A 12,892-nucleotide genomic window follows, 5' to 3' on the forward strand; every position below is an offset into this window, starting at 1 on the left:
ATCTTTTGGATCAGAGGTTCCTGCGCAAAGAAGCTCCTAGACAACGGGGAAGATTGACGATAAGGACCTTCCTACAGAGCCGACAGAGAGAAAAAGCCTTCCCCTGGAGTTGGCACCCTGAATTTGGACTTCTAGCCTCGTAGACTGTGAGAGAATAAACTTCTCTTTGTTAAAGTCATCCACTTGTAGTATTTCTGTTATAGCAGCATTAGATAACTAAGATACTACGTGAGACGTAGTCTTCCCATTCTGGCTTCCAAGAAGCATTCTGGCCGTACTTCTTCCAAGACAGATTTGTTCATTCTTTTGGCAGTCCATGGTATATTCAATATTCTTCGCCAACACCATAATTCAAAGGCATCAATTCTTCTTTGGTCTTATTTCTTGTTGTCCAGCTTTTGCATGCATATGAGGCGACTGAAAAGAGCATGGCTTGAGTCAGGTGCACCTTAGTCTTCAGGGTAACATCTTTGCTTTTTAACACTTTAAAGAGGTCTTTTGCAGCAGATTTGCCCAATGCAATGCGTCATTTGATTTCCTGACTGCTGCTTCCACGAGTGTTGATTGTGGATCCAAGTAAAATGAAATCCTTGACAACTTCAATATAGTCTCCATTTATCATGATTTTGCTTATTGGTCCCGTTGTGAGGATTTTAGTTTTCTTTATGTTGAGGTGTAACCCATACTGAAGGCTGTAGTCTTTGATGTTCATCAGTAAGTGCTTCAAGTCCTCTCCACTATCAGCAAGCAAGGTTGTGTCATCTGCATATCGCAGGTTGTTAATGAATCTCCTCCAATCCTGATTCCCCTTTCTTCATATAGTCCTGCTTCTCAGATTATTTGCTCAGCATACAGACTGAATAAGTATGGTGAAAGGATACAACCCTGACACACACCTTTCCTAACTTTAAGCCATGCAGTATCCCCTTGTTCTGTTCAAACTACGGTCTCTTGATCTATGTACAGGTTCCTTGTGAGCACAAATAATTACTCTGGAATTCCCATTATTCCCAATGTTATCCATAATTTGTTACAATCCACACAGTAGCATGCCTTTGCATAGTCAATAAAACACAGGTGAACATCTTTTTTGTATTCTGTGCTTTCAGCCAGGATCCAGCTGAAATAAGCAATGATATCACTGGTTCCACATTCTCTTCAGAATCTGACTTGAATTTCTGGCAGTTCCCTGTTGATATACTACTGCAGACACTTCTGAATGATCTTCAACAAACTTCTACTTGTGTGATATAATGGAAACCCTGGTGGTGTAGTGGTTAAGAGTTTGGCTGCTAACCAGAAGGCTGGCAGTTCAAATCCACCAGGCGCTCCTTGAAAACCCTACGGGGCAGTTCTACTCTGCCCTACAGGGTCACTGTAAGTCGGAATCAACTCAATGGCAATGTGTTTTTTTTTTTATGGATGATATTAATGATATTGTTCCATAATTTCCACATTCTGTTGGATCACCTTTCTTTGGAATACACATAAATATGGACCTCTTCCAGGCAATTGGCCAGGTAACTGTCTTCCAAATTTCTTGGAATAGGCAAGTGAGTGCTTTCAGGGCTGCATACATTTGTTGAAACATCTCAGTTGGTATTCTGTCAATTCCTGGAGCCTTGTCTTTTCCCAGTGCCTTCAGTGCAACTTGGACCTCTTCCTTCATACCATCGGTTCCTGATTATATGCTACCTCCTAAAATGGTTGAACATCGACCAATTCTTTTTGGTATAGTGGTATCAGTACTCAGTTAATCGTAAATATTATTATTATTAGAGGATTATAACTAAAAAGGTAGATTTTATTATTCGATGGTTCTAATTAAAATTTAATAGTGATGCATACATTTTTTCCCCCAATATTCGTTGAAAGACTTCTATGTGTCTGGCACTATGCTAGGCCACCTGGGTTACCATAGTTAAAAAGTCATGGTACCTATTGTTAAGAGAAGTGTAGTTTCAACTCATGGGTCCAGGCTGCACCAGAAGGTCAGCTGCTCACAGAGCTGGTTGGTCCAGGCTGTGGCAGGAGGTGGTTCCCGCAGGCTGCAGCCCCTAGGCTCTATGCCTTTTTCTTCCCAGTCTGTAAAAGTTTTAGCCCTGAAGAGGAAGCAGCTCCCGTTCCAGCCGGGAGGTGGAGGCCTGCAGCCGACGACGCTTCCAGGTGACTTGGGCTCGAGTTTCCGCTTGAGAGCGCCCTCGTCCGTCTCGCGAGCGGCCCTTTTCCACAAGCGGAACTATCTGGCGGGCCTCCTGGTTTCAGGGGGGGTTCTGTAATCTGCGCATACGCAGGCTTTCCGGGCTTCCGTGCAGTTGTTTGCTGAGGCCAGGAGGAGACGTTTTTGTTCAGTGCTTGGAGAAAGGAAAGCCACCCGGGTGAGCTGCGGTTTCCTCCGGGCGGCTCCGCCGCTCTGGCCCTCAATTCCCGAAGCCCGGGCCTGACCCGAGGCGCGCCGGGACCCCCAGGAAGGTGGGGGCGATGGTGCAGATGGAGACACAACTGCAGAGCATTTTTGAGGAGGTGGTGGTGAGTGGAACTACTCTGGATCCAGGGCGATGCTGCGGGAGAAGCGGAGGCAGTGGCTTAGTTAGCTCGGCCTGGGCAGCCTCCTCTTGCCCCTTTGTTGTGCCACGGAGTCTGTGTCCTGGGGTTTGGTGATTCTCAAGCCGTTGTCAAATTCAGGGACTTCTTTGAAATCCACAGGTCTCTTGTGACAGGCTAGGCAGGTGGTGTTAGTTTCTGCATGTTGCTAATTGAGATGACTTGTTCTACGTCGTTAGGGGTACGCCCTCCCCCACTTTTAATTCATTTACATGGGTTTTTTTGAAATTGTTTTACAGAAAACGGAAATTATAGAAGAGGCGTTCCCTGGGTAAGTATAATGCCTGGCAGATTTTTATGTTTTTACGTGACAGTATCTTTGTAAGACTTAGGTTTTTCTTGGGGGTCTATAAAATCGATTGTTCAAATTATGTTGTATTGACTTTTTAAAGCTAGTGGCAAATAATATAATTTTAGTTTAGTTTGTTTGTTTTGGTTTTTAGCATGTTTATGGATACCCCTGAAGATGAAAAAACAAAACTTATCAGCTGTTTGGGGGCCTTCAGACAGTTTTGGGCTGGTCTTTCTCAGGTGAGTACTGCATTTTTAATATATTTAGCTGATAATTTAAGTCCCTCCCCCACTTTTTTTTACATTTACTTTGATGTTACTGTTAAGTGTTTCCTGGAAAGGCAGAAGTAAAATTGTCATCATTTTTTTCTCTTATTTGTCTATTCTGGTTTCCATTTGTTTTAATTTGTGTCTTCTTGGTTGAAATCTGAGTTGCGAAGTCATGTTGATTACAGCTCAGTGTGGGATGTCTTTTTTTGATGTTTTTAAAAAAGTATGTTAGATTATTATAAGACATTTTCATCTTATTCTTCTCATTTATTTGGTGCACTTGCAAACAGCTCTGTTAGCCATTGTAAAGACTAAAAATTTCATTCATTTATTCTACAGATAAAAGGAACTGGCACAGTACTGAAAGAAAGACAGTATAAAAAAGATACAATAATACTATGGTAAAGATACAAAGACTACAATATGGATACAAAGAAATTGTAATAAGATACAAAGATATTATAGTAAAAAATGGGGAAAAGAGCAGTAAGACTTAGTAACAGTCACCAGAAAATGTATCCATGAAAAAGACAAAACGTGTGATATTTAAAGAGCTCAGGTTGGAGTAGTGCATTATAGGTAGGGAAATGAGAACTGTTGGCAGTTGAGCTGCTGGTGGTAAAACATGCCACTCAGACATAGATCACGTGGTGGCAGTACATTAATTTTTTTTTTTAAGTTATCTTTTAATAGATAATACATGCATGTAGTTCAAAATAACAAAGGTACAAAAGGGTAGATCCAAAGAATAGTTTCTTCTCGTCTCTCTTAAATACCTGTTCTTTTTCCTTTCTGCAGTCCCTGTCCCAGTTTAGTATTTTATGCATATAGAATTATTTTATAGAATGGTCGCATACTGTATACACGGCTAATTACCACCTTGCTTTCTCCCTTAATAACAAATTAATATTTATTAATAATAAATTGGTATTTAATAATGCTTTATTGTTATTAACAAATAATATATAATAATGATAGTAAATTCTTTTCTTACAGCAGCTTAATATTCCATTGTATATCTGCACCTTTATGTAACTCGTCCCCTACTGACTGACATTTAGGTCGATTCTTTCTTTTTCCTCTTTACACAATGCTAGAATGAATGATAGTATGCATAGGACATAGGATACATTTTTGGAAGTAGTATTGCTGGTTAAAGGTTATGTCTGTTTATAATTTTTATAGAAATTGCCAAATAACCAATTTATACTCCACTAGCAATGTATGAGGAGCCTTGATGGTGCAGTGGTTATTAAGTGCTTGGCTGCTAACTGGAAGGCCTGGTGTTTTGCACTCACCAGCTACTCTGCTGGAGAAAGATGTGGCAGTCTGCTTCCATAAAGATTTACAGCCTTGGAAACCCTATGAGGCAGTTGTACTCTCCTGTAGGGTTGCTGTGAGTTGGAATGGACTTGACAGCAACGAGTTTACCAATGTATAAGAGTGTCTGTCTTAGTTTCTTAGTGCTGGTGTAACAGAAATACCACAAATGGGTGGCTTTAAAGAACAGAAATTAATTTTCTCATGGTTCAAGAGGCTAGAAGTCCAAATGCAGGGTGTCAGCTCTAGGGGAAAGCATGCTGTCTGTGTGCTCTGGGCGAAGATGCTTGTGTCAGCTTCCCTAGCCCTGATGTTCTTCATTTCCTTGGAGATCTCCACATGACATCTATCTTTCCCCATTTTGCTTGCTTGTCTCTGTGTCTGTGCTGCTTTTTACATCTTGAACAGTCATTAGATTTAAGATGTATACTGATATGGCCTCATTAACATAACAAGGAAAATCCTATTCCCAAATGAGATTACATCCACAGGTGTCTGGGTTAGGATTCCAACACATATTTTGGGGGGACACAGTTGAATCCATAACGGTGTTTATTTCGTTTAGTGTTGTAATAGAGTGTTAATAAACTTGATATTTGCCAACTTAAAAAATGACAAGTTTTATCTCAGTATAGTCTTATTTTGCATTTCTCTGAGTGAAGTTGGACATCTTTTCAACATTTTAAATTAATTCATTGAATGTTCTATGATTCTGAGGGAGTGAGTTACTGGGCTGGGGCTGGAGACCATGGTCTCAGGAGACATCTAGGTCAACTGGTGTAACATAGTTCGTAAAGAAAATGTTCTACATCCAACTTTGGTCAGTAGCATGTAGTGTCTTAAAAGCTTGCAAACAGCCGTCTAAGATACATCTACTCATCCCATCCAACCTGGAGCAAAGGAGAATGAGGAATACCAGAAACACGTGGGAAATGTTAGTCCAAAGGAGTCATGGACCACACAAATACCACAGCGTCCACAAGCTGGAGCCAAGAACAACTGGGTGGTGCCAGGCTACCAGCACCAACTGCTTTGATAGGGATCCCAGTGAGGATCCCGCACAGAGCGGGAGAAAAATATAGAACAAAGTTCAAATTCACAAAAAAAGACCAGACTTACTAGTCTGACAGAGACTGAAGAAACCCCAAGACTATGGCCCCCAGACACCCTTTTAACTCAGAACTGAAGTCACTCCCGAAGTTTACCCTTCAGCCTACAATTACGCAGGTCTATAAAACAAACAGTAACACACGTGAGGAACATACTTTGCTCAGCCATGCAAATGAGACCAAATGGGCAACTGCTGCCCAAAAGCAAAGACAAGAAGGCGGGAGTAGACAGGAAAATGTGATGAATGGAAATGGGGAAGCTGGGGTGGAGAAGGAGAGAGTGTTGACAAATCACAGGGCTTGCAACCAGTCTCACAAATCAGTGTGTACATTGTTGAATAAGAATCTAATTTGCTCTGTAAACTTTCACCTAAAGCGCGCACACACACACACACACACACACACACACACAAAATTATGTTAAAAGTGTAAAACACACACACACACACACAGACATTCTATTGAGTTAAGGTATGGCTGTTTTCAAGAAATTTACATTGTAAACGAGGGGTTGAGAAGTAGATGAATATTTTGAAATCAGTGTTAGACATGCAGTAGTACAAGCGTGTATGAGGGACAGTGGTAGTGCAGAGGAACAGCTCGTATAGGCTTCCTGGGAGTGTCCCAGGAGACAAATGTTGATATGGGCAGATAACATTTTGGGGTAGATTTAGTGCTTCCCAAGTCTAGAAATTTGATGCGTCATTGGATTCATAATTGATTGGGCTCTTAGGGATTAGATTCACTCTAAATCCTCATGAGGCTGATCTACTAACCCCTGATGGTTATTTTCTCCCAGTGACAGGAATATTTATATCTGCCATTAAGACGGCTTCTTTCATCTCAGAGTATCTAGAAAACCAAATTTACAGCCAAAGTGTTGACTAGCTCAAAAAGCATGAGATGCTTTTGAGTTTCCTTCCTCCTGCAAAATGGATCTTCTGTGATTTGATTCATCTCCTGCTTGCTTGATTCATCTCCTGCTTGCCATCATTCAGTCAAATTCTTCTCCACAGAAGACCACAGCTTTCGGTTCATAGAGATTTTATTGGTACTACTAATTAAGTTCCACTTTACTTTCACATTCGAAGCTTGATTTAATTTCCAGGTAGCTCCTTCCAAAAGTGCTATGTGCAGGTAAGTGCTCTCATCCACTGTATGGGTTTTTACCAATTTTGACTTTTGGAAGGCAATCTTCCTTCCATTCTAGAGCTCTTTACTTTAGTTTCCTGTATACTTTTCACAGGATGTGTTCTGTCCTTCAGATATTCTAACACACTCCAGTACCATCCAAGAAAACAGCATATAAAAAAAAAAAAAAAAAATTAAGGAGCTTCTGAAAAAGTAGTTCACTGCATTTTCTTTCAACTTATTTATACAATCTGTGTTATAGTTTTTTCCTCCTAGTTAAAAAAAAAAAAAAAAATTAAGGAGCTTTTGAAAAAGTAGTTCACTGCATTTTCTTTTAACTTATTTATACAATCTGTGTTATAGTTTTTTTTTGTCTGTGAATATGTTAATAAAATCTTATTAACTGTAAGGCATCCCAAGGCCCCATGTACTAAAAATGGTACAGTTTTAATCTATATAACTGTGAGAGTGTAAGCTTAATGTAACTGAAATACCAAATCTGAATTTTTTTCATTTTGCCTTTTTAAAAGTTATTATCACCCACTGATGCTTATGATGGAGCATTTAATTTATAGTCTTTATGTGTTCTCAGGTATAGTATTAGCCATTTGTTAAAACCAAATATAACATTTGATCCCAAATATAATCATTTTCTAATTTTCCAGGAGTCTCATGAACAGTGCATCCAGTGGATTGTTAAATTCGTTCATGGTCAGCATAGTCCTAAAAGAATTTCTTTTCTGTATGACTGCTTAGCAATGGCAGTTGAGACTGGTCTTCTTCCACCGAGGTATGTTTAATGGTGAATACAAGCAATCCAAAGAGTTTTCCGGTATATGAATGTTTAGAAATTGGTTGAGGTTGAAGTTATGAAAGGATAAAGAAATGAGGAGGGAAATTAGACTCATCAGATGATTCTTCATAATAGTTTAGGTTTTAGTTTCTAGGATGCAGTATTCTTAGAATTACATACTTATGAGCTGAAAACCAGACAGGCTCTACCTTTCAGCTGAGGGGCTGAGATTACTCACTTTGATGAGTTTGTTCCAGTTACTTTAGCTGAATAATGAATTACCCCAACACTTCCTGGCTCTAAACAGTGACAGTCGGTTTATTATTATCTTTAATGGTTATGGTGGTTGACTGGGCTTAGGCAGTTTTTTGTTGGGATTTCTTATTGATTGCAATATTCGTGGCTATAGCTGGAGTTGTGATGAAGGCTTCCCCACTCGTACATCTGGTGGTTGATGCCTCACTGTCATCTGGGACCGCAGCTGGGGCTGTCAACTAGAAACTACACGTGGCCTCTCCGTGTGGCCTGGACTTCTTCACAGCATGGTGAATTCCAAGAGGAAGTATTAAAAAGAGGTCTAGGCAGAAGAAGAATCACCTTTTATTACCTTGCCTTGGAAGTCCTACAGCATTACTTTTGCCATGGTCTTAGGCCTGCCCAGATTTAAGAGGGAAGAACATTGACATCACCCCTACCCCTGTGGGAAAAGTGCCAGTGTCACATTTCAGAAGAGCATGTGGGAAGGAAAATCTTGTTGTCTCTGTCTTGGAAATACACAATCTGCCACAGGTTGATAGTCCTGGTAAACATTTAACCAATAGCCTTTGGTAGGTTTCCTCCTAGTGAAAACATAACATAAATATTACATAGTTCTGCTTTGTGTTTAATCTTTCATATAGCTAGAAAATGTAAAATGCTATGCATAGAGTTTTAAAATTAACTTTGAGTAATGCACTTTCATGAAAAATACTTGCTGTGACAAATATAGTACGCAGAGTATTAAAATTCTGTTTGTAACTGGACTGGGTATTCCTTTTTTTGTAGGATGGTTTGTGAATCCCTGATAAATTCTGATACTCTTGAATGGGAAAGGACACAGCTTTGGGCATTAACATTTAAACTTGTTCGGAAAATAATCGGGGGAGTGGATTACAAGGTATTTTTCTCTAATTATAAAAAGTGATCTCTTTCAGATATGATTAATATTTCAGTGACTATATCTTATTTTCAGCTAAGAGAGATGAAGTGGAAGCATGTTAAAAAATCTGTCTTTCTTTGTTGTATATTTCCTAAGGGGACTTAAAAGTGGTTCTCACAACATCTCTTCCCCTCCCTCTTTCTTAAAAATGCAGGTGGCTAATGTATTTTAATGATGAGTAGGGAAGTCACAAAGCAGAATCTGTCTTCCTTCATGCCACAGGTGTTATGATTTTGGGATGCCTTTTATATGACACTTGAAAGAGCACAAGAGCAGGGGTATGTGGAAACTGAGAAGGGACGTAGGCATCCACTGATGAAGGGAGCAAGATCCTGCTTCACACCTACCTTGATCTTGCTTGGACTGTGCCTGCCTTAACTAGTGTCTTCTGCACTCTGCATTCCAACAAAAGCAACAGCATACACCCTCCACTAGTCTCTCATAAAACAGCTCAACTCAGTAGCTGCAAAGCCTCTGTGCTTTACGTCTTCCGCATTCTCTCTAATCTGAAATGACTTAACAGATAATGAACTAATAGTTAATTATTGATTTGAGTCATGATTTAACACAAAATCCTAAGAGGCTTTTTCTAATTGTTTCTCTTTATCATACTTTTAATTTCTTAGCAGTTTACTACGTGGTCTTTAACTTCTCATTTACTTATGTGATGATTTATAATTCATGTATATGTTTTGTCTGTCTTTTTTACAAAACTGAGCACATAGTTTATAGTCAATATATGCATGTTGAATGAAATTTTCTCTATATATATCAGATTCTGCTCTGAAGTAATGCAACTGGTAGTAGATATGTAGAGATATTCCACTAACAGAATAGCCTTATTGGATAAGCTTGAGGGATTAAGGTATGTGATGCTGAGAAGGGGGAATAAGGTTAAAATATGCCAAAGAGAGTGAGCAGAAAGGATCATCTGCCAGAAAATTTTTTATTATTATCCATGTTTCCAGAGTATTTTCAAGTCCTGTTCAAATGTATTTCTGTCCTTAAGCACAAATTAAGTTTTTCTTGACCCTTGTAACATAAGAAAAGTAACAAAGGGTGTAGAGAGTTCAATTTTCATTTTTAAGTGACTTTATTCATCCATATTATATAACATTCTTTAGAATTCTGTTTTGGAACATGGCTCTTAGGTTGATGTTAGAGACTTAAATGTTAACTCTGATTTAGAAAAAATGAAAAGTGTGATCTTGAAGGTAACTTTTTTTCCTAAGTGCATAATCCTGAAACCTTTGAATTAAGCACAGCTAGGAAGTAAATGGCATTGGTATTCAGCAGTAGAATTCTTGCCTTCCATGTGGGAGACCCAGGGTTGATTCCTGGCCCACCTCATGTGTAGCCACCACCCATCCGTCATTGTTGGTTTGCATGTTGCTGTGATGCTGAACAAGTTTCAGCAGAGTTTCCAGACTAAGATGGACTAAGAAGAAAGGCCTGGCAATCTGCTTCCTAAAATCAGCCAATGAAAACCCTGTAGATCACAACAGTCTGGTCTGCAACTGATCACGGGGATGGGATAGGATTGAGAAGTGTTTCATCTTGTTGTGCATGGGGTCATCATGATTGGGCTGACTTGACACCACCTGACAACAGCCAGAGAAAATAAATCATATTTTCAGTATTAGGGCATATCTTGATGTTAGAACTAGTACAGGGGATGTTACTTGGTTTTAATCTATGTCTTTCTTCTTATATCAGGGTGTTCGAGATCTCTTAAAGGTGATTTTGGAGAAAATCTTGACAATTCCTAATACAGTGAGCTCAGCTGTTGTACAGCAGCTTCTGGTAGCAAGAGAGGTAATTTAAACACTTTTGAAATTCATTGATCTTAACCTTGAAAAGGTCTAATTTTGTTTAGTTCTGTCTTTAAACTTTTGGTAGTTTGTAGAATGTTCTATTTGTTTATTTCTACAAAAATCACTTTTATTATATTTCAGTAGAGAATTTTAAACTAATTAATTTATGGTATTTATGAAAACAGTAGTATAGGTATTGAAGTGTTTTAAACCATTACAAGACACCAGCCAATGGACCACATAAAAGATTTCCATGCTTTGTAGCTCATATTGCAAGTATAGTTACTCTGATCTGTTCCTCTACTCCCAAGTCTACCAATTTTTAAAGCATATTTCAAGGCTGTTTACGAACCCTGAGTAATCCATTTCATTGTTGTTCTTAATTTTTGGAGATTCTTTACATATGAATGAAATACTTTTTAAGATCAATGCATCCATGAAATATCTGTACTTTTTAGTAGTCTTTTTGTTCTTGATATTGTTGTATTTAAAGAGCTTATATACAGGACTAAAACAAAACAAATCAAAACTTGTTGCTGTTAAGTTGATTCCGACTCCTAGTGACCCTATGGGACAGAGTAGAACTGCTCAATAGGGTTTCCGTGGAGCGACTGGTGGATTCAAACTGCCAACCTTTTGGTTAGTAGCCAAACTGAACTCTTAACCACTGCACCACCAGGACTCCATATACAGGAGTAGTCAAGAGTAATAATATTGCTCTTTAATTTTTCATAGGTTATAGCATATATCTTGGAAAGAAATGCCTGTTTATTACCAGCTTATTTTGCAGTCACTGAGATCAGGAAACTATATCCTGAAGGAAAGCTTCCACACTGGGTAAATTTTATATTTTCTAAAATTTTTAATTGAAATTTAATCAAAAATAGTTATAGTAATTTTGTTTCGTGTGATTTTTAAGAAGTCACTATTTTCGTTAAATAATACATATTTTTAAATCATTATGATGTATTTCTTTAATTTCTCTGCTGTCCCACTGAGACAGTTTATATAGCATATAATAAAATACACATAACTTCATCAAATAGCTAGAGGATATAGTGGTGTAGCTTGGCTTAATCAGGAGTAGCTGAACTGGTAAGTAATTGTTTGGAAGAAAGCAGCAGGGAACTAATCTTTGAGTAGTTACCAGGTGCCAGATATTGTACTGAAATCTTTACATATATTATCTCGTTTTATGTAAATGATTATTCATGGAAATCTTGATTTTATTTTTATGTTTATTTGTTGTTTTTTTTTAGTTACTTGGAAACCTGGTATCAGACTTTGTGGATACCTTCAGGCCCACAGCAAGAATAAACTCCATTTGTGGTAGGATTGTAATTTAAAATATCCTAAATGGTATCTGATTTTTAGCTATTGTAAAAATGGCTTGGGGGCGGTGTCTGACCTCTTCCAACCCCACAAGGGGAAGGAGAACCAAGATCAACAGCTCAAGGCTGATTCCTGTGATGTGGAGGTCAGACATGCCTTCTCTCTCAGCCATCCGTACCACCTCTGACACCAACCGTCCCTCCCACAGCACTCTCTACTTCTCTGCTAGGTTTGATAATTCATTGCAATGGCCATGCAGAACTCACAGACCATACTTCAATTAAGGGGTTTATTAGGGAAGTACAGTTCAGGCTCAGGAACACTCAAAGATACAGTTCTTGCATCAGGACGGCCTCATCCCAACCATGCTCACAGGCATGCCTCTCCCTGGCCTTCAGTCTCTGCCCAGAGGCACTCAGCTTTCTCGCTGCATGGGTTGGGGAAGCCCACTATGCTATCTCCTGCTGCCAGGTCTCTGCTACTGGGTCTCTTCTTTCTTGGTGGTGGTGGGCTCCTCCTCTCTGCTTTGGAATTGCTTCTCTTTTAAGGCAAAACTGACTGATCCCGTTGGTAGGCCACAATTACCCTATCACACAGTCACGTGGGTGGGAGTTACAAGACCATGGCTAGAAAGGCCACACACAAAAGTAATTAATCACACCGTAGTGATCTTACTATTAAAGATGAAGGATGATAGCTTATACATGTCTTGGTGGCTTGTCATTTTAGTAACTTTCTAGGAGCCTAATAATAGTCTTCCACTTGTTTTTAGGTACCTTGTGTGGTGAATGTAGGGAGGGAAAAGTAGCTGCCTGGATTGGGTCTGAGCTTCAATTAGAACTATTCTAGAAAGTGCTATTCTGGTCATTAGGAAGACCTTTTAATACAGCTAGTAAAGCACCATGAAATATCTAGTTAATTGAAGTCTCAACAAACCTGTCTTTGTGTGGCCATGGTACATGAGAGTACAAGGCTTCTTCAGCCCATTTTAATTCACACATTTCTTCTTTATTTCATTTTCCATTTTGTC

At 39.0% G+C, this 12,892-nt stretch overlaps 1 protein-coding gene across 4 annotated transcripts in view; it reads left to right on the plus strand.

The window, feature by feature from the left end:
• The first annotated feature begins 2,310 nt into the window (after positions 1-2,310).
• The window catches only part of MED23 (mediator complex subunit 23), a 56,074-nt gene continuing 45,492 nt past the window's right edge, over positions 2,311-12,892 (plus strand). For 2 of the 4 annotated variants that reach the window (XM_004368921.3, XM_023730168.1), the window contains exons 1-8: positions 2,311-2,529; positions 2,844-2,875; positions 3,048-3,135; positions 7,391-7,515; positions 8,563-8,674; positions 10,433-10,531; positions 11,266-11,367; positions 11,790-11,859. In XM_004368921.3, the coding sequence (XP_004368978.1) occupies positions 2,482-2,529; positions 2,844-2,875; positions 3,048-3,135; positions 7,391-7,515; positions 8,563-8,674; positions 10,433-10,531; positions 11,266-11,367; positions 11,790-11,859 (676 nt within the window). In that variant the 5' untranslated portion in view covers positions 2,311-2,481. Of the gene's footprint in view, positions 2,530-2,628; positions 2,876-3,026; positions 3,136-7,390; positions 7,516-8,562; positions 8,675-10,432; positions 10,532-11,265; positions 11,368-11,789; positions 11,860-12,892 lie in introns of those variants that run through there. The other 2 variants (XM_023730167.1, XM_023730162.1) reach the window with 2 other exon arrangements.

This window comes from Trichechus manatus, unplaced genomic scaffold (genome assembly GCF_000243295.1).
Source record: "Trichechus manatus latirostris isolate Lorelei unplaced genomic scaffold, TriManLat1.0 scaffold00002, whole genome shotgun sequence".
Taxonomy (NCBI): domain Eukaryota; kingdom Metazoa; phylum Chordata; class Mammalia; order Sirenia; family Trichechidae; genus Trichechus; species Trichechus manatus.